This window comes from Giraffa tippelskirchi, chromosome 6 (assembly GCF_054371585.1).
Source record: "Giraffa tippelskirchi isolate mGirTip1 chromosome 6, T2T-mGirTip1v1.2.pri, whole genome shotgun sequence".
Classification (NCBI taxonomy): Eukaryota; Metazoa; Chordata; class Mammalia; order Artiodactyla; family Giraffidae; genus Giraffa; species Giraffa tippelskirchi.
This window is the reverse complement of record NC_137280.1, coordinates 135789844-135812253: the sequence shown is the minus strand read 5'-3', so window position 1 is coordinate 135812253 and position 22410 is coordinate 135789844. Positions and strand designations below refer to the sequence as shown.

The 22410-nt window shown below is 42.2% G+C and overlaps 2 protein-coding genes across 4 annotated transcripts in view; one reads left to right on the top strand and one right to left on the bottom strand.

Annotated features, from left to right (window-relative positions):
* The window catches only part of LOC145508724 (uncharacterized), an 885448-nt gene that overhangs the window by 761720 nt on the left and 101318 nt on the right, over positions 1-22410 (bottom strand). The window lies entirely within an intron of this gene.
* The window catches only part of GLRA1 (glycine receptor alpha 1), a 94564-nt gene continuing 91468 nt past the window's right edge, over positions 19315-22410 (top strand). For both annotated transcript variants that reach the window (XM_081495973.1, XM_081495972.1), the window contains exon 1: positions 19315-20702. In XM_081495973.1, the coding sequence (XP_081352099.1) occupies positions 20647-20702 (56 nt within the window). In that variant the 5' untranslated portion in view covers positions 19315-20646. The remainder of the gene's footprint in view (positions 20703-22410) is intronic.

Sequence of the window (22410 nt, the reverse complement as noted above, 5' to 3'; positions counted from 1 at the left end):
TCCCACCTGCAGGGCTCCCAGAGTGTTCGATAACTCGATAACCTCACAATTGGTTGGTGGAATAACACTGTAAGGTGATGTGGCTGCAATGCAGCTGCAGAAAACACCCAGCGGGGCCTCTCCCGTGAGCCCCATGGAAGCAGCAGGACTGGCCCTCAGCAGAATCATCAGAGAGACCCGGCCCATCCTTTGCCCCCTTAGTTATCGTCACCATGCAGTGCACACGGGGCTTTGAGGCTTGCAGACAGTTCACCTTATCTCATTGCACGCGCACATTCCCAAGAGAGAGAAGGGGGACAACTCAGCTGAAACCCTGTGTCTTATGTGAGACGACTCCAAACTTCCACTCCCTATAATGACCTCTCCTGACCCAGCCCACCTACCTGACATTCACAGCTTCCTTTCCAGCATGGAAGATGGTCTCCAAAAAATAAAAAATGGTTCAAATTCATTGTGGCCTTCCCACGCTCTAGCAGATATTTTCTGTGTGCGAGCTCCCACATTTTCAAGTCTGTGTTAATTTCGAACTCAACTTGGCCCAGCTTACCTTAGCCCTCATTAAGCTGCTCTTGAACATTTGTGCAGTTCGGCCTTCACTTTGCTGCTGCTGCTGCTGCTAAGTCGCTTCAGTCGTGTCCGACTCTGTGCGACCCCATAGACGGCAGCCCACCAGGCTCCCCTGTCCCTGGGATTCGGCAGGCAAGAACACTGGAGTGGGTTGCCATGTCCTTCTCCAATGCATGAAAGTGAAAAGTGAAAGTGAAGTTGCTCAGTCGTGTCCAACTCTTAGTGACCCCGTGGACTGCAGCCCACCAGGCTCCTCCGTCCATGGGATTTTGCAGGCAAGAGTACTGGAGTGGAGTGCCATTGCCTTCACTTTGCTCTTAACCTTTATTCCCCACTGCTCTCCTCCATACCCTCTGCGGAGACCCACAGGCCATCTCCCAAGGGAGTTCTGCCCCTACTCCTGGCCCCAGGTAAGCTTACTCTCTAGAACACCCTCCTCTCATTGGTCTACCATTCACCTATCTCCAAAGTCTGAATTCCACCTCCTCCAGGAGCTCAGACAGTAAAGAATCTGCCTGCATTGAGGGAGACCCAGGTTGGATCCCTGGAGTGGGACGATTTCCCTGGAGAAAGAAATGGCAACCCACTCCAGTATTCTTGCCTGGAGAATTCCATGGACAGAGAAGCTTGGCAGGCTACAGTCTACAGGGTTGCAAAGGGTCAGACATGACTATCAGTGGCTATCACTTTCACTTCCCAGAAGCCACCAAGTCCCTCTGGAGTGTGCTCACAGCTCTGGTGCTGCCCTGTTCATGGCCCTCGTCCTCTCTTCCCGTGTTACTGGAGTCCACTTCCCAAGACTGTGCCATCTTAGCCACTGTATTCCCAGGACAAGATCCAGCACCTCTCCCAGGAGAAATGTTGTGTGACTGAAGAGCTCACTCCTCAAATTAGAGGGTGAACACAGGTTTGGGAGGCAGATATCACCTTGACTCTAGTAGTGTGTCATCTTTAGACTGCACATGACCATGAATGATGAACTCTCCAAACCTTAGCTGTAAGAGGCCCAGAATACATTCCTCAGGGGTGTTGGAGGATTAATTAACATAAGGCGCACCAAACTCAGCATATTCCTGGAACAAGAAAAGCATTTAATAGGTGATACCCATTGATATCGGGGGACTTCCCTGGTGGCTCAGTGGTAAAGAACCCACCTACCAATGCAGGAGACAGGAGTTCAATACCTGGTTCAGGAAGATCCCCTGGAGAAGGAAATGGCAACCTACCCCAATATTCTCACCTAGGAAATTCCATGGACAAAGGAGCCTGGCGGGCTACAGTCCAAGGAATTACAAAGAGTCAGACACAACTTAGCAACTGAACACACATGAATGAACCCACAGACATAGACCTAGAATCTCAACTTCATGCCAGGTCCTGAAATAGGCACTGGAGATTCTGCAGTTGTTCAAACAGTGCTTCATATCTGAATTATTTTATGTAAGTCTTATCTACCCAATTAATGGTGCTACCATTTATTTAGCATTTACTATAGTAATAAAATAACACATGCCTTGCACTCAACAGTTTATATTAGTTATCTCCTATAATTTTCACAAGGTTACTCTATAAATTGGACACATTTACTAGATTGGGAAACAAGGCTAGAAAGATTTAACTAACTTGCCTAAGGTCACACAGCTAATAAGCGACCACACATTATCACACATTATCTGACTCCAAAGACTGATCTCATAACCTCAACATCAAGCTCTCTCCTCATCTCTAAGAACTTGCTGTTGACTTTTTCCCATTCTCACAGTGACCTCTGTTACACAGGGGTTAACACTTGAGGTTACCATCAACTTAAATGTGTATCTATAAAACCCTTAGGGGTAGAACAGGTACCAGTAAATAGGTTTCAGAGAGATAAAAGGAGTGGGGGAGTGAGGGGTAGGCAGGAGAACTGGTTTTCAGGTCAACTCTTCTTCAGCAACTACCTGGCATTCAGTGTGTGGACCGAATGAGTGACTAGAAAGAGGAAGCCCGAGGAAGTACTAGACTGGAGACCCTGAGCGGTTAAAAGAAACCTAACAACTCAAGGGAAGGCGAAAGTGGGCAAAACAAAAAATGAAGCAGAGGAGAACCAGAGCAGAGCCTCACATAAGTGCGAACAGGTGCTTTTAACCTTTCTTCCCCAATCACCCTCTTGTTTGACAAGAGGCAAACGTCCTGGCCGCGGGCCTGTCATTACTAACACAGGGTATTGAGAGTCCACCCTGCCAGGCTTGGTGGATCATGGAGAGACCCCATGAAGATTCCTCAAAGCACTTTGAAAAAAGTTAAAGAAGGTATATTTTGACGGTGATTTTTAAAAATTTCTTTTTTGGAGGGCTATAACTGTCATGTGATGTGATAATGATGAAAAATGCACCACCTAAATGGTTTAGGTGGTGCATTTTGATAGCTCTGTTGGTAAAGAATCTGCCTGCAATACAGGAGACCCCAGTTCAATTCCTGTGTTGGGAAGATCCACCTGGAGAAGGAATACGCTACCCACTCCAGTATTCTTGGGCTTCCCTTGTGGCTCAGTGGGTAAAGAATCCACCTGCAATGTGGGAGACTTGGGTTCAATCCCTGGGTTGGGAAGATCCCCTGGAGAATTCCATGGACTGAATAGTCCATGAGGTCACAAAGAGTAGGACACACCTGAGCAACTTTCACTTTCAAATGGTTTAGGAAGCAGTGTTTGCGTCCTGTTTTGCTTCTTAGGGCTGTTTTACTACTCTGAGTAAGCTCCTTCACTTCTTGGAGTCTATTTGTTCCTACTTATAAATCAAGGATATGAACATCGACGTCTTGGGTTGGCCTGAATGATAAACATGAAGATGTACACATTAGCCCATTGTACAGATGGGTCATCATGTCTGAGGTTTCTACAGCTGTGTTCTGTTCATTTATTAAATGCATTATAGAAATAAATAATAATATAAGTAATAAATCCTCCCTTATAGCCCTCCTAATAGAAGACAGCATGACTCACCTTAAATGATCCGAGTTTTGGGGGTCAGACTTACAGTCTCAACTCTATCCCTTACTAGCTGGGTGGGCTGAGTTACTGTGACCTTTTTCCTTTATATTTAAAACAGAAAATAAAACACTACTTCATTCCTCTCCTTTAAAATGGAGATATCATGTAGATAAAACATTTAATAAGCACCCACTGTATGTAATAATTTCTTATCAAGGAGCTTATATAAAAGAAAAATTATATAAGAGAATCTTTGAGTCAATTTTTTCCACACTTGTTAAATCTCAAGAGGGCTTCCCTGGTGGCTTAGACAGTAAAGAATCTGCCTATAATGCAGGAGACCCGGGTTTGATCCCCGAGTTGGGAAGATCCCCTGGAGAAGGAAATGGGAACCCACTCCAGTATTCTTGCCTGGAGAATCCCATGGACAGGGGAGCCTGGTGGGCTACAGTCCATGGGATTGAAAAGTGTTGGACATGACTTAGCAACTAAATTATTAAATCTCAAATCTCTCAGGACAGAGAATGACTCTGGGAGCAACCTTGCTCTCAACCAAAGGATCAGCTGGAAACTGGAGATCTCCTCTTGCCCTGTTCTAAATGGCCAAGGGACAAGAATGGATTTTCTGATCCCAGAGTACATGTTTTGTTGATGCAATAATAACCCAAGCACTGGAAATTCAGGTCAGGGATATGGGGGGAAACTGAAGAAACTGCCGACAGCCTTTTGGGAACCCAATGTTAGCCATGCAGCTTTTAAAACAAAAAAGGACCCCTTGCTTCTGAAATTCAGGAGAAAACTGCCTTTAATGAGCAGCAGCAACCAGGATCCCAGGAGAGTAGAGAAATGATATTGTGTTTTTATCTTTCACTGTTGGCTTTGGAAAGTGGCTGGAGGCCTCAAAGGCTCAGATCTCCAATCTCAAAGTTAGCTGTCAGCAAACCGCTCAAAGGCAGTTTGAGCAGTGTTTACTCTAGGGTCTCTGAGAGCCCTGCCTGGACCTCTGAGATGTTACCAACAGGAAGGATGGACACAGCCCCCAGGAAGCGCAGATCACACTCACAGGCTAGGGATTATGGTGGAAGGGGAAGGGTGGTGGTAATAGCAATTATAATAATAATTGGGCACTTTCTCTGTGCCAAGATATGTTTCTTTTCTGTGTGCATGGCTACACAATCTCCCAATGATGTGGGTATTGTTACCATCACCATTTTACAGATCAGGAAACCGAGGTTCAGAGACATTAAGTAGCTTTGCCAAGGTCACACATTGGCAAGTAGCAAAGCCAGAATTTAGACACTGAAGCCCACATTCTTAGTCATTGTGACCACCATCTATGTGGGTATCAACTGAGTAAGATTTACCTTCTGAGTACAAGTTTTTCTCCCACATTCCACAACCAACCACACTGAAGATCTCTTGAACCTAGAAGCCTAACCCCTCCTAAGATGCTGGAATGTCCTCTGCACTAATCATCACCCCAAATCTGCTTTCATCCCTTCAATTACACATATTAACTACCTTATAAGGCAGATCCACCACCTTTCAAGAGCTTTGGTTACAGGAAATCCTACATTGAGCTGAAATATGTTCCTCTGAAATGTCTACCCACTGGGCTTATTTCTGCCCTTTAAGGTGGCAAGAGCAAGTTCAACCCTTCTTCCACCTAACAGTCCTCTAGGTACTGCAGAAACAATTCTGGTCCCTTCGGATATACCTTATAGGAGTGGTCACCTCCTGCCACTCCTGTAAAAAGGAAAAAAATTAGGCATTTATTTACTTGTTCACACTCTTAGTAAATATTCCCCAAATACCCAGCACAGATCAAACATTTTGCTATCTATATGCTAAGGGGACAAGGGAGTTTAATTCTCAGAAAGAAGATAAAACTATACACAAATCATTATATTACAAGGTAGAAAATGATGAAACCATGGGAATACCTGGAGGGGTGCCACACAAGTTCCGACAAGAGATCTTTTCCAGCTAGGCTGTATGTGAAGACAGCCTAGAAGAGACATCACCGGAGCATGGTCTGGAGGAATAAGTATTACTGACCATCTGCTGTTCCAAAGACCTGGGTGGTCAGAGGGTCCTGATGTGGTGAGGAAATGAGAGCACTGGTCTTGGAACGGACCTGCTGCCCTGTAGCTCTCTCTCTCTCTCCTCTCTCTGAACCTTATTTTCCTCTCCTGTAAACTGGAAGTTGTAACACTTAACCCTGACTATCCCCACATTGCCATAAGGATCAGGTGTCAGGGTTTTGAAATAAGATGATAACAAGGGGAAAGTGCCCTAAGTGTGCAAGGAACTAATAAACCCTATTTTCCTGTTTGAGGATTCCTCTGACTCTCCTACAGTTTGGTGAGAGCGGGAGGAATCAGAAGATATGTACTTTGGTGAGAATGCCACTGAAGGGTTTATATTCCAGCACCAGCAAATGAAGGAAGAAAACTTGAAAGGAGGGAGTGAAGCAACATGGCCTAAGCATGAGCACGACAACCAAATCACAGCCTCACTTCCTCGGCACCATCTCATGGCAGAATAATCCTATAAGGCGTGATCAAAGAAAGGATCAGCAGCACAAACATATCATCAGCCACCTAAGCCTTTAGAGGAGAAGGCCTACTGAGAGATTAAGACACTTAGGACCTGTCTGAGAGGTTTCCCTGCAGTTAGAGTTTCACTAATTGACATCCAAGCATCAGCAGCCATTCCATCTGACTCATTATTACCACCACATGAGAAAGAAGCGCCTGCCCTCACAGAGTCATGGTCCCAAAGCAGAGAGCAGAGGGAGGTACATGGTGAGATTTTCTTCAAGGCACACAAGACATGCTTCTGCCTCTAGTTAGGCTACATGGATGCACTCTTGGGTTAGGTACAAGTTGCATGTCCACATGGCCAATCAACCATCAACAGGCATTTATGGAGAACTACGTGAATCAGGGCTCTTTCCGGTGTAAAGGGAAGTGAAATGCAGCTAAAACTGGCTTAAGCACAAAATAAATGGATTGGTCCATTTAGCTAAGGAGGATAGCGGAGATCACGGTTTGAAGCTAGCTCAATGCAGGTGCTCAAACAGTATTATTGGGAATCCAGCTTCTCTCCAACTCTTCGTTCTGATTTTCTCAGTATTGGCTTCATCTTGTTTGTTTCCTTTTAATGAGAGTGGGGGGATGGAGGTGGGAAGGGGAGTGGGCTCTCCGATTTACATCCTCAAGGCATTAAGTCTAACTCATTATGATTGGATAGATTTGAGTCATATGTTTATTCCTGAGCAAGTCACTGTTCAGGGACTGGAGAAGATTGATTACACAGTCCTGTATCAGGCTCTCCCACTCTTAGATCTTGGGATAACTCCACCCAAACCACCTGGAGTGACAGTGGGTGAAGTGACAGGGTATTCCCCAAGCAAAATTCAGGTACTGATACCAGAAGAGTGAATAGATACTGGTGGGGCAAAAACAGAAACCTATTCTCAAAACTCCTCCTGGCACAAATCCACACAACATAGCCACATTTTTGTCATCAAGGAAACTATTATCTAATTGAGAGGAAGTTGCCACATGTAAAATTAGTAGAAAACCTAATTGGTTATAACAAATAACCTGAAGTGTACAATACAGAGCATCAGTCTAAAAAGTGATGGTGGGAGTTTAAAGTGCAAGCTTGGAACCAAATCCCAGTACCACCAATTACCTGCTATAACTGAACACTTGATCTCTCTGTGCCTCAAACACTATCCCTCTGTAACATGGGGGCAATAATAGACTACCCTCCACAACGTTATTGTGATCACTTCATGAGAGAGTTTATTGTAGGATTTCATTCATTCATTCATTTAATGCTTACGATGTGCCAACAGCTACTTATAGGCATTGGCAATATAGAAGAGAAAAAGAAAGTTCCTATTATTGTGGTGCTTACATTCTAACATGAAAAGGTAAGTATGCAAATGAGCAAAAAAAATTTAGATGAGGCTAAGTACTAGGAGGGAGAAGGAAATGGCAACCCACTCCAGTATTCTTGCCTAGAGAATCCCAGGGACAGAGGAGCCTGGTGGGCTGCTGTCTATGGGGTCACACAGAGTCAGACACAACTAAAGCGACTTAGCAGCAGCAGCAAATACTAGGAAGAAAAAAATGAGTGCTAATGATGGGGGAGAGGGACTTCAAAAAGGATAGTCAGGGAAGGCTTTATTGAGAAGGTAACATTTTTTTTTTTTTTAAGTGGATAATCAAGTATTACTATAAGAGCTTTATTTTCACAAATTCGACAACTTAAAAGAAATAGACCAAAAAAATTTCAAACACCATACATTACAAGCTTTAAGTAAGATGAAATAACCTGAATGGTCGTCTCATCATCATTAAAGAAATTAAATTTGTTACTAAAATCTCTTGAAAAAGAAAAAGACTGGAGAAGTCTACAAAAGTTTTGAATATTTGACACCATTTTTCACACAGTTTACCCCTGGAAAAAGAAATGGAGAGAAATATTTTCACTCATTTTATGAGGCTAGTAGTACCTCGACCACAAAATCAGACAACAACAGTACCAAAAAAAAAAAAACTACAGATACAATATATTCCATAAATTTAGACACAAGAATCCTTAACAAAATATTAGCAAATGTAATCCAACAACACATCAAGAGAATTATAAACCATAAACAAGTAGATTTATTCTAGGAATACAAGAGTAGTTCAACTTTTTAAAATCAATCAATTTAATCTACACTATCAATAGGCTAAAAGTGACAGACCATATGAATATATCAAATGATGAAGAAAAATATTTGACAGCATCCAACAAATATTCATGATAAAGACTCCCAGCAAGCTAGAAATAGAGGGGCTCTTCCTAAAACTGATAGAGGTATCTCTAAACTATCTATAGCTAACATCTATAGAGAAGGTAACATTTTAACTACGATATGAATGATGAAAAAACAAAGCACAGGAAGACAAGTGGGAAAACATTCCTAGCTTGGTGAGATAAGGGGAGAGAGGCAGGAAATGTGGTCAGAGAGGGAGGCCAGGCTGACCATGTAAGTCCATGGTGAGGAATTGTATTGCATTCTAAGAGCAAATAGAATTCAGTGTGAAGATTTAATATTTTAAAGATTGCTCCACTGCTCTGTAAAGAATGGACTATGAGTTGGATGTAAAAGTAGAAATAAGAGCTAGAAAAGAAAAACTGCTTGAGGGAAGAGAAGAAGTAGAAAAATAACAAAGGCTAGCCCCTGAGGAAAGCATCAGGTGAGATAGACAGAAAAATGGGACCAAAAGTGAGCCCATTGAAGAAGCCAGGCACACAATGCAGAGTGGCTGTGGGACACTGTCAGTGGCTCCCTATTGCCTCCTGGCTATGAAGAGGTAATTTGTACCTGACAAACCCACCTACTGAGAACAACTATAAAAACTGGATCAAAAATAAAATCAGGAGCTGGAAGGCAATGGGAAACAACAAGGCAACTGCGTCTTGAAGGGCCAGAGGAAAGGAAACATATTGAAGCGGGCCCTAAATTGGTGCTTTCCCCACTTACTGTATTTTCTGACACTCACTGCAGGACGAAAAAGGGAAAACAGAAAACAGGGGCCTAGGAGTTCCACTGGGCTGAAGGGACAAAAAAAGGAGTTACAGGCAGCCAGAAATTACAGTTACAGAAGAGCCAATATCCTAGAGAAAAAGGAACCACAGAAAAGTGAGCTGCATATTTTCCAAGCGGTTTCTGTTGTTGTTGTTCAGTTACTGAGTCGTGTCCAACTCTGTGCAACCCCATGGACTGCAGCACACCAGGCTTCCCTGTCCTTCACCAACTCCCAGAGTTTGCTCAAACTCATGTCCATTGAGTCAGTGATGCCATTCAACTATCTCATCCTCTGTCACCCTCTTCTCCTCTTGACATCAATCTTTCCCAGCATCGGGGTCTTTTCCAATGAGTTGGCTCTTTGCATCAGGTGGCCCAAGTATTGGAGCTTCAGTTTCAGCCTCAGTCCTTCCAATGAGTATGCAGGGTTGATTTCCTTTAGGATTGGGTTTCTCCATGCATTTGCCAAATTCTCAGATGCACATGTATGTGGTGAGAGTCTGAGGAACCAAGCAAATCTAGTTGATAACCTCCTCCAGGAGGTGAAGTTCATTTCCCAGGAAGAGCTGGACTTAATGACTGAGTTACTTCCAAAGAGCAGAATATGAGAATGGACCAATAGTAACTCTGCAGTGCAGGAACCTGCCAGACACCACCTTACCCAAATGATCAAGGTTAACCTCCACAGTGATAAACCATGGTGACATCATGTACCTGATGATATCACATGACAAGAAGGGCACTTCACTACTCCGATATTCTTCCAAAAATTCATGACTTCAGTCTAATCATGAGAATAAATTAAAATCATTCAAGCTCAAATTGAGTGACATTCTCCAAAATACCTGACCAGGACTCTTCAAAACTGCTAAGGTCACGAAAAACAAAGACTGAGAATCTATCACAGTTCTGAAGAGATTAAAGAGGTGTGATGACTAAATGTGATGTGGTATCCTGGACTGGACCCTGAGACAGTAAACAGACGATCAGGGGAAAAAGGTGAATTGGAAAAATCCAAATAAATCCTATAGTTTAGCTATTAGTAATGTACCAACATTTATTCCTTAGTTTTGACAAATGTGCCGTGATATATAAGGTATTAACATTAGGGAAAAACCGAGTGAAGGGCATCTGGGAATTTTCCATAAATCTAAACATAAAAAGAATGATAGTGATGGCAGATACCATAGGGAAGATTGTCAGGGAAAGCTTCATTACAAAATAAAATTAAAAGACTGGTTTTGAAGAAGCACCTGCAAAGAGGTTTAAAAACAGGTGAAGCAATGATTTTAGCAGTCCCATAGATTTGGGGAAACAAAAGTTGGAATTTAGGGCCCATCAAAGAGAAGGTACTGGTTTTCAGCTGAGACCCTGATAGGCTATACCCAAGGATAAAGGGAATCAGAACAGATGTCCCTCACAAAGCCTGAAACACAGCTTCAGATCACCTCAACCCACAGCTGGATCAAGGTGAGCTGTCCAAGCTCTGTCAGCCACAAGGAAATTCAATCCTTTCTAGAAGATAACATGATTCAAAGCCACTATAATTTTTCATAGACAATTTAAGGTGTTCACTTCAAAAATACCAGGCATGGAAGTATACAGGCACAAATGACCTAAATCCAATTTTAAAAATACCAGGCAACAGAAACAAAGTAATAGATAACCCAGATTTTAGAATTATCAGACAGGAACTGTAAAATAATTATGATTAATATCTTCTAGAAAATAGGTGAAAAGGTAAAGAATTTCTTCAGAGAAGTGGAATCTATTTTTAAAAAAGGAAAAAGAAGCAAGTGGAAATGCCAACCTGAATACTAAAACAATTGAAATTAATTCAATAAATAAGTGCAAAATCAGATTAAACACAGCAATGAGAAGATTAATCAAGACAGTATAAAACATCCAGACTAATGTGGAGAGAGAGGAAAGAAGAATATAAAAATGCGGAAATAAGCATGAGCAACATAAGGCATATAATGAAAAGGTCTAACATGTGAAACTGGGATTCTAGATGGACAAGAGAAAGTAAAGAAGCAATAATTAAAGAAATACTGATGAAATACATCAAGACACAAATTTAAAAGACTTTGAGCTTCAAGCAGTATACTCAAAAAGAAAACCTCAAGAGAGGGGAGAAGAAAGGGAAGCCTCCTACACTCTTGGTGGGAATGTAAATTGGTGCAGCCACTGTGGAGAACAGTAAGGATATTCTTTTAAAAACTAAAAATAGAGTTTCCATATGATACAGCAATTCCAATCCAGGGCATATATCCAGAGAAAACTGTAATTCAAAAAGATCCATGCACCGCAGTGTTCACTGCAGCACTGTTTACAATAGCTAAGACATGGAAGCAACCTAAATGTCCACTGACAGATGAATGAATAAAGAAGGTGTGGTACATATATACAATGGAATATAATTCAGCCATAAAAAAGGAATGAAATAATGCTATTTACAGCAACATGGAAGGACCTAGAGATTATCATACTAAGTGAAGTACGTCAGAAAAAGAAAGACAGATCCGTATGATATCACTTATATGTGGAATCTAAAATATGACATATATGAACTTATTTATGAATCAGAAATAGACTCGCAGACACAGAAAACAAACTTATGGTTATCAAGGGGGTAAGAGGAGAAAGGGATAAATTAGTAGTTTGGAATTAACAGATACAAACTGCTATATATAAAACAAATAACAAAGTCCTATGGTATAGCACAGGGAACTATATTCACTATCTCATGATGAACTGTAATGGAAAAGAATATATATAATATGTCTAAATCACTTTGCTGTACACCAGAAACTAACTCAATATTGTAAATCAACTACACTTCAATTTAAAGAAGAAAGAAAGAAACCAAACATAGGTAGCCACTGAGATGTAAGGCAGAAAGAATGAAATGATATCATTGAACAAAGCATTTCCAAATACCTTAAGGATTTAATATTTTAACTAGAAAATATTTTGAACTGAATAATATTGAAAATATTACAATTTGTTGGATGCATCTAAAGTAAAACTCAGGAGAGAATACAAAGTTATATATATGTATGTATATTAAATACATTGCATACATACATTATTAGAAAATAAGAAAAGTTAAAACTCAATTATATAAGCATCCATTTCAAGAAGTTAGAAAAACAAGCAAATTAACCCCCCACCAAAAAAATGAATAAGTTGAGAGGGGAAAAAAAAGAACAGAAAACAAATTTGTAATATAGAAAAAAATTAAAGCTGGCTATTTGAAGAGGCTAATAAAATTGCTAATACCCTAGGAAGAGTAATCAAGGAAAAGAGAGAAAGTACAAACTACCAATATAACAAACAAAAGACAACACTACAGACTCTATAGACTAAAAAGATAAGAAGATGACAGAATTTTATGTGAAAATTTACCTAAAATGGACAAACACAACTTATTAAAACAGATACAAGGATAAATATACAGTCTTAACAGTCCTACACCTATTAAATAAGTTGAATCTGTAAATTACAACCTTCTACTAAGAAACCACCGGGCCTAAATGGCTTCACCAGTGACACTTCTAAACATTTAAAAAAGAAATAACACCAATCTTACACAGACATTTCTAAAGAAAAGAAAAGAGGAAACATTCACAACTCGTTGATGAAGCTGCCACAATCTATAGCAAAACCTGCAGAAGACATTTTTAAAAAGGAAAGCTTCAGGTCAGTTCCGCTTGTGAACAAAGATGATTTTAATTAGACAAAAACAAGCAAATTAGAAGCAATAGAAATTAGAATAATATTAATATATTCCCTTTGGTAGATAATGCCTGGGAAGGGATATGAGGCAGGCAGGTTATGTTCTCTGTCATGATGTGGATAGCTTACTTTTTTTCCTCAATATATTTTTTTAAAATTTATTTTTAATGTGGAGGATAATTGCTTTACAATATTGTGTTGGTTTCTGTATTACATCAGCATAAATCAGCCATAGATGTACATGTATCCCCTCCCTCTTTGCCCTCCCTCCCACACCACCCCCCATCCCACCCCTCTAGGTTGTCACAGAGCACCTGGTTGAGCTCCCTGTGTCATACAGTAAATTCTCACTGGCTGTCTATTTTACCTATGGTAGGGTATATGTTTCAATGCTACTCTCTCAATTCACCCTACTCTTTCCTTCCCGTACTGTGTCCACAAGTCTGCATCTCTATTGCTGCCCTGCAAATAGGTTCAACTGTACCATTTTTCTAGATTCTATATATATGCATTAATATATGATATTTGCTTTCCTCTTGATAGCTTCCATTTTGTAAATAGTTTGTGCACTTTATATATATATATATATATATATATCTGTTTTCCCCATTTTAAGTGGTTTTTAAATATGCAGTACAAGAATCTCTTTTCATCACCTCCTCCCTTCAGGCAACACTGTGTAGCCTCTTCTTGTTTTACTGTTTGCCATAGTTTCTAGCACTGAGAAGGTACTTAAATACTTGTTAAAAACTGAATGAACAAACCTTTGGTGAAACATGTAAAACCACAGCACTGTGTCACACACACAGCCAGTGTTCAAACTACATGTCCCATTAAAACAAATGAATGAATCACTGAGTGAAAACTCAGAAAAAAAGGTGTATCCTCTGCTGAACCTTGTTGATGCCAAAAGTCCTTGTGGAGGCAGTAGAAAATGAGAGACCCAATAAGAGGAACATACTGAATAAACATGAAATCAGAGTCAAGGGCAGATTGAGAAGAAAGTAGGGGGGAAAGAGGCAGAGATGGCTTGAGAGAGAGAAGAAAATGAAGCACAAGGGGTAATAAAAAGTCTCACATGGATGTCAAGCTGCTAGAGCCCAGGGTAGAAGTACAGACCTGGCAGTGAAAGAGAATCCAAGAGTCTTCAGGCAGAAAGCCAGAGTCTGATCAACATGATATGAAGCTTTTGTCCTCTCTCATCCAACCTTCTCTGCTTGTATTTTAGGTCTCGGAGTGAAGGTATTGGGAGCCATGACTTGAGAGGCAGGAGTTTTGCGGTCTAGATTCAACTTTGTGGCGGAACATTAAGCCAGTCACACCACTTTCCTGACCCCTGGGAGACCAGGCTATAAAGTAGAAGGAAAGTTCTCTCAGTATTTTATGCATCTGCCTCCTGTGAAAACTGTATGGAGGCCAGGAAGCAATAGTTAGAACTGGACGTGGAAAAATGGACTGGTTCCAAAGTTAGGAAAGGAGTATGTCAAGGCTGTATATTGTCACACTGCTTATTTAACTTGTATGAAGAACACATCTTGCAAAATGCTGGGCTGGATGAAGCACAAACTGGAATCAAGATTGCCAGGAGAAATATCAATAACCTCAGATATGCAGATGACACCACCCTTATGGCAGAAAGTGAAGAGGAGCTAAAGAGTCTCTTTATGAAGGTGAAAGAGGAGAGTGACAAAGCTGACTTAAAACTCAACATTCAGAAAAGTAAGATCACAGCATCTGGTCCCATCACTTCATTGCAAATAGACAGGAAAACAATGGAAAGTGACAAGACTTTATTTTCTTGGGCTCCATAATCACTGCCAATGGTGACTGAAGCCATGAAATTAAAAGACACTTGCTCCTTGGAAGGAAAGCTATGACCGACCTAGACAACATATTAAAAAGCAGAGACATTACTTTGCCGACAAAAGTCAAATAGTCAAAGCTATAGTTTTTCCAGTAGTCATGTATGGGTGTGAGAGTTGGACCATAAAGAAGGCTGAGCACTGAAGAATTGATGCTTTTGAACTGTGGTGTTGGAGAAGACTCTTGAGAGTCCCTTGGACTGCAAGGAGATCAAACCAGTCAATCCTAAAGGAAATCAACCCTGAATATTCATTGGAAGAACTGATGGCTGAAGCTGAAGCTCCAACACTTTGTCCACCTGATGTGAAGAGCCAACTCATTAGAAAAGACCCTGATGCTGGGAAAGATTGAAGGCAGGAGGAGAAAGGAACAACAGAGTATGAGATGGTTGGATGGCATCACTGACTCAACGGACATGAGTTTGAGCACTGGGAGATGGTGATGGGCAGGGAAGCCTGGCATGGGGTCACAAAGAGTTGGACACGACTGAGCAACTGAGCAACAACAACCACTGAGACTTCCTAAGTAGCTCTGAGTTCCCTTCTTTAAAGCACAAAGAGCATAGGACTTTCCTGGTGGTTCAGTGGCTAAGACTCCACACTCTCAATGCAGGGGGTCCAGGTTTGATCTCTGGTCAGGAAACTAGATCCTATATGCTGCAGCTAAGACCTGGCACAGCCAAATAAATAAAAGATCTTTTAAACCACAAAGACCAGACTATTGCTTTGTGACTAAAAATGTTTAAAAGTAGCAAGTGCATTCTTTAAGTTGGGTTAGGAAAGGCTGGCAGCAAGCTGGCAGCTCCTTGGAGGAAAGTCTCTTCCATAGTCCCATTTTCAGACCCAAATTCATCACAACACTTCAGCACAATTAGGCAAGCTGCTTAGTTGCTCCAAATATCCATCTCTCTTTACAAAGTATCACTGGAGCCTGTCAAAGCAGCACTGAAGTCTCCAGCACTCTCCTCTGTGAATGTCATTTTAGACAGAGGCTTGCCATTGTTTTAATTACATTAGCTGGCTCAGGACAACATAATCTCACCTGATTAACACGTTCCTTCCTCTTCTTTTCCTCCCTTTGGGTCCTCTGCCTGAACCTTTTTGTTCTTCTTTCATTCACTCACTCATTTATCCTTGCAAGAAATAGTTACTGAGCATTTCCTATACGCCAAGCACTGTGCCAAGTGCTAGGTATATATCAGTAACAAGCCAGGTAAAGCTCTTCCCTTGTAGATTTCCTTAACCTTCATCTTAGTTGGAATTAAAAAACAAAACAAAACAAAAAACAGTGGAAAGATCCTTTAGCCAAAATTAGGGTACCTGCATTCTTATCCCAACTCTGCTAATTTTCCTCTTCAATATATAAAAAAGTGGAACAGGAACAGTCTCTAAGAATCTCACATGGATTTTTTTTCAGTAGCTCCTAACTAGTCTGCAGCTTTCATTTTGCCTCTCTCCTCCCTGCACATTTATTCTAAACACAGCAGCCAGACTAACCTTATTAAAATGTTGTCAGATATTGTTACTGCTTTGCTCAAAACCTTCCAGTGGGTCTCACTCAAAATACAACTCAAAGTCCTTACAATGCCTTGGAGGGAGAATACAATCTAGTCCCTAACTACTTTCTAAATTCTTTTCAGGCACCCTCTCCTTCACTCACTTCACCCAGGCACACTGGCCTCCTTGCTGTTTCTTGCACACTCTAAGCATACTCCCCACCTCAGGGCCTTTGAATTTGCCTTTCTGATGCCTGGAAAGCTCTTTCTCCCCTCCCTGAAGTCCACAGGGCTCATTTCCTCACTTTCTTTAGTCATTTTTTCAAAGGTCTCCTTTTCAGAAGGCATTCCCTGATCTGCCACACCACAGTTGCAGTCCTCCAATGCTGCTGCTTAGTCGTTCAGTTGTGTTCAACTTTCTGCAGCCACATGCACTGTAGCCCTCCAGGTTCCTCTGTCCATGGAATTTCTCAGGCAAGAATATTGGAGTGGGTTGCCATTTCCTTCTCCAGGGGATCTTGGCGATCCAGGGATCAAATCCACGTCTCCTACATTGCAGGCAGACTCTTTACCACTAGAATCACCTGGGAAACCTGATCTGACCACCCTATATAAAAGACCATCTCAGTGTTGGCCTCTGACCCCTTACCCTGCTTTTTTCTTTTTAATCCTTCTTATTGCCTAATACATCACAATTTACTTATTTATCTTCTGTGTCCATCTGCTAGAAGATATTCTCCAATGGAAGAGGGATATTTACCTGTTTTATTCTCTGCTGTATACCCAGTGTCTAGAGCAGTGCCTGACATGAAGTAAATGTTCAATAAGTGTTTGTTGAGTTAATGAAAGAATGTGTCTCCTCTAGTAATAAAATAAGGTCTCAGCGCATGTCATAATTTAGTCTTATTTAGAGGGGTTCAAATCTAGCTACTGGGGCCTATAAGGGACCAATCAAATACTGGACTTAGGCTACAAAGGATGTTCACCAATAACAATGGACCATCAACTGAAGCCAATCCATTCCATTCCATTAAGAGTTCTGTTTCACAGTATGGTAGTCACCCTAAGATTAGACTTGAATGCCATTGCTTCTATGCAGCTGCTTATGGGGAGAAGCTGTGGGCATGATTGTCTTTGTTTGACTTAGGCCAGAGAGGTTTGGTCATTTATCCAATGTCATCCAGGCTTTTTAAAGCCGAGAGAAAATAAGAACAAAAATCCCTGACCATGGAGGTCATGGTTTTTATTTTCAAAAGTGACATACACAAGACAGGAAGATCTGGGTATACCGTTTAAGGCACAAGAAATATGTGAGATATGAAGTAAAACATGAGAAACTTTTACCACTGTAAATCTGAAGTGACCATATGGGCCAGAGGTACAAAGTACTAGTTATCTAGTACTTTGTTATCTAGTTATCTAGTACTAGTTATCTGGTTATATAGAACTAGTACATCCCCAATGCTTGGCACATACTCAGGTTATGTGTGCTAGTTAAATGAAAGTAGAAGCCTCACATTAAAAAAAAGCCTACTAGAAAACAGGCAATAATTACTCTCATTTCCTGCAGAGGCCACAGTTTTAGAGCCATTCACACCCATAAACAGCAACACCACATAAACACATGCGCGCGCGCGCACACACACACACACACACACACACACAAAGCATCTCTTAAAGGAAAAGAAAAACTAACTGTACACACTGCATCCCCACCTGCCTACAGCTTCCTAGCCAGGTCAGGAGCAAAAACAAAGTTGCCAGCTCACAACTTCAGTTGTGAGTTTACTTCAGTACCTCCAGGGGCAGAGAAATGACACAGATAGATGCAAACATATACACCTATGTGGACAGAAACCCATTCACAAACCCAAATGTACAAATACACATATACATTTCACATTGACTTCAGAATTAGGGAGGTGGGGTAAACCAGTTTATAGCCACAGAAATATGTGTGCTTGTCTTTCCCAAGCAAACTCACTAGTGGGCACATAAACAAGCATAGAAGCACATTCACAAAGATAATATTTATTTCAAGGTATGACTGTAAGAAGTAAATGAGATTATGTGAAGTGCACAACAGTGCCTGGTGCACTGAAGGCATACTAATCAAGGCTAGTGATAGATAGATAGATAGATAGATAGATAGATAGATAGGAGCAGGTAGATAACAGACTGACAATATAAATTTGTATCAGTTTCATGTGAATATTCACCTTCAAAGCAAAATTTCCTACTCAGTCACTAGTCAGAATTTCATGGAAGTTCTAAACAACTCATCACTGTTCTGGTGTGGGGGAACCAATAGAAAAGGAAGTAATGAAGGGTGTGCTGTAACAGTGTGGAAAGTAGGGGGCGAATCCCTGCTGATAGGAGACTAGTGGACAAAGTTTTCCAGACTTCTTTGCTCAGAGAAAGCCTGAGCTTGGAGAGAAATAAGCTCTTAAGAACTATTCTAGGGAGAATTTTGGAGGCTATTCTGGAGGCTATTCAGCCTCCAAAAACTCAAAAGAAGGAACTCATAAAGCTACTAGGTAAGAGGGAAGGGTTACCTCCTTTCAGTAGGCTGGGAGAGAGAGACCCCAGTGTCCCAGCCAGTTCAAATCAGCCAGAAAATCCTGCAGAGGCTATTAATCCACTAAAGTCCGATAGCTTGGAGAAAATCTGATTAACTCCACCTCCCCAGCTGGGCTCTAGAGTGAAATGTATAGCTGGTTTCTGAGATTCAAATAAGCTGGGGAAACAGAGAAGCAGGAGGAAGAAAAAAACAGAGAATGGGAGCAGTAAGTACTGGATATCTGTATGTACAACTTGGCACTACCATTATTTTGTCGCAAGCCACAGCTCTCTGAGGCTCTGTTTCCCAAGGTTATGAATGTAAATAAAACTGTCTCCTGCCCAGTAGAAAAAGGACATATCTTGCAGTGAGGCCAGGGCTGCGCTCCCTCTTGACTGTGTAAACCGCTCAAGGAATTTCTTCTGTCTTTTCCTGCTGCAGTGGTCCTGGAGAGAGAGGGGGTGGGGAATCTTCCTTTATAGATCAGACTTCTTTCTGAAACCTCTCCTCCCTTCTTTTTTTTTTTTTTTCTGGAGTCAAACCATACTACTTCAGAGCTCTAAAGAAACTCAGAGATCAAGTTCAATTCTTCCCTTTCAAGATGATAAACTGAGCCCAAAGGCACGTCTGAACTGGGACCCGCGGTGTTTGCTTCACTAACATACAACTACATTCTTTAAAAATAAAGGCAATATTTTGAAAGACCTCGAGAGATTAACTCCATAACCTCCCCCACTCCACCACCAACCTGCCATGAGAGGGGAGACACGGATCTCATTCAGCACTCTAAGTGTTAAACTCAACCCAGAGTCTAACACGCGATTGGCCAAACACTGAGAAAAGATCTGGTTTTCGCAGCCACGGGCCAATGAGCGCCTCGAGTGGGAGGGTTTGAAGATACTAAGGAGTTTTTCCCCCCTTTTTTTCTCTCCACCCGCTCCCGTCAGCCATCGCCCGCCCCCGCCCCCCGCAATCCCCCACGCCGCCAGTTTGTTAAATTAATGCAGTAAGAAAGTCTGAAGACCTGAAGGAGTCCTGGCCTGAGGAAGATGGGCGAGCTCAGAAAGCCGAGATGCATCTGAAGCCTTGGGCTCCTGAGACCCGCGGGGTCGCCATGGACCCCGGCAGCCCCTGAAACTTGCCCTGAGCTCTCTCACGTCTGCAGCCCCAAGCAATGGGATACCTCTTCTGCAGCGATCATAACTTATTCGGCGGGGACCAGAGAACAGGGATCGCAAGGCGACAGCAGACGGGTACGCAGGCAGGGTAACGAGATTCCGGGACTCGGTAGTGATGCACCAGCCTGGCACATTCTCCGGGATTTAACTGAAGGCAACACTTCAATCGCTTCCCCTCGCCCCTAACCCCCTCAGGCCAGCCCAGGGGCATAAAGCCCTGATCTCCCTACCCAGGATGCTCGCCCAATCTAACGGTCCGAGGCCAGCGCTCTGATCTCCACAGATTTTTTTTTCCTTTCACGGGGCTGGCCGTTTAAACAGAAAAACAGGGGCAAAAAAGAAAATATACCCACCCCCAAACGTGCCTCCCCAGCGCCGCAGGGAGCCAACAGACACGCTGGAGTTTAACAAACAGCAATACTCGTCGCGCTCCTGAAAAGCAGGGGTGGACGCTCTCCGTGGTGCTGAAACGCTTAGAGGCTGCCTCTGTCCGTCGTACCTAGAGCCCACCCCCGCTCCGATTTCCCCTGGGGCTCTCCCTCCGCGTCCCTGTTCCCCACCTCCCCTTAGGATTTGGATTATTTTTTTCAGCAGCGCTCGCAGGTTTTGTAAGTGCCAATTTGAAACATTTTTGCCCCCATAACTCGTGGACTACAAAGCACAAGGACCTGAAAAATGTACAGCTTCAATACTCTTCGACTCTACCTTTGGGAGACCATTGTATTCTTCAGGTATGCAATTTTTTACTGACCACATCGCTCTGATGGAATTGGGGGAAAGGAGCATGGAGGCTGACTCTGTCCGTGATCCCCTCATTCGGGGGGAGGAGGGTGCTGTATACCGCGGCAATCAGGTCCTTCCATCTCCCGCTCCCTCATTCCCCCCCCGCCCCCCCGCTCCCCCCCACCGCCCGCAGGGTGTCTGGCTTGTGCGTGGAGGTCTGAGACAGTGGCTGCCCTGGCAGCTGTTTGCCTGTTTCTTGTGATTTGTTTGTCCTTCTGCCTGCTATACTCTCTGCCCCATCACTCTCCCTCAAACCCTCTGCATATTGACTCTCACTCGTATGAGGACTTTAAGGGGAAGCTTTAGGAGTTACTCAGTTTAATTAGGACTGCATTCTCTCTAACCGCAGTGCCGAAAACCTCAGTTCTCCCGTCTGGGAGCCAAGTGACAACTAGCGGTGACGGGGAAGGTTGCACTCGAACCCACTGGACATAGAACATATTATTTTCTCTCCTTTTTTGTTGTTGTTTTCTTTTTCTGCGGTGTGGGGGTGGGGGGTTGTTGCTGAGGCTCCGTGATTGGAAACAATAGCGTTATGACCTCAGGTTGTAAAGCTCTGAACGTAGTTGCAGAGGGGAATCTACTCAGGAACAGACTCCGGAACACATTTCTCTTTTGAAACTTTGACTCCCTCCTATCTCCCATTCATCTTTCCAAACTCTGCTTGCTAGCTGCAGATACTGAACTGATGGACAAGTCTCATTTGTTTTGTTTTTTTAATTTATGTCTATCTCCAACTCAGAAATAAGTTCCCCCAGCCACCATCTCCCAGGTTAAAATTTTCTGCCCCTAGTCTTAGCATTCTTACGTTAGCATAAGTGAAAAGCGAAAAATCACCTCTTCAGGAAGCATTGAAATATACAGTCCTTTTGTAAGTGGGTGAATCATGCCATCTTCAGAGATGGTTATGATAAATTCCATTTACATGAATTGAAAAAAATTAGTCTTCTCCCATGACCTGCAGGGATCATTAATCTTCTTCATTTTAGATGTCTGCCTCTCATGTTTGACCATCACATTGGATTAACAGTCACTTGAAAAATCCACTCTAGATTAATTTTAAAAATAAGTAAACCAACACATATTAGTCTCTACCATCATAAATCTGCAGCAAATATTTCTTGTTGGATTTTTTTCATTTTTACATTATAGTGAACTCTGCATATGAATTGTTGGTTTGATTAATCCAGTGGTTGGTTTATTAAGTGAATGATACCTCTCTCCAGATTGTAAGGGTCTACACGTGAGCCTCTCTTCATGTATTTCTCTTGGGATGAAGAAAAGACCTCTCTCCTTCTCTGAGATACCCAACGCTAAATCTTCTAATCCCCAGTTCAAATAATTATTTGATAGGCCATGGTCCTGCCCATAGCTCACAATACAAATACTCAAGGAGTCAAATTTAAAAAGTGCTACAATCCAGGGCCTTGCGAAATGTAGCTACTTTATGGGCTAAAGGGCAGGAAGTATCCCCTGAACAATAACAAATTCCTTCTCTTCTACATACATAGTAGAACTGGAAAATGCTGTGGAGGTGGGGTACTTGGTAACATTTGTATGCAAATTGATTCTGTTTGGCTTTCTGAGACAGAACTGAACCAGAGAGATTAAAGAGCAAATTAATAGGACCAAGCACATCCTCCCTTCCAACTCTTT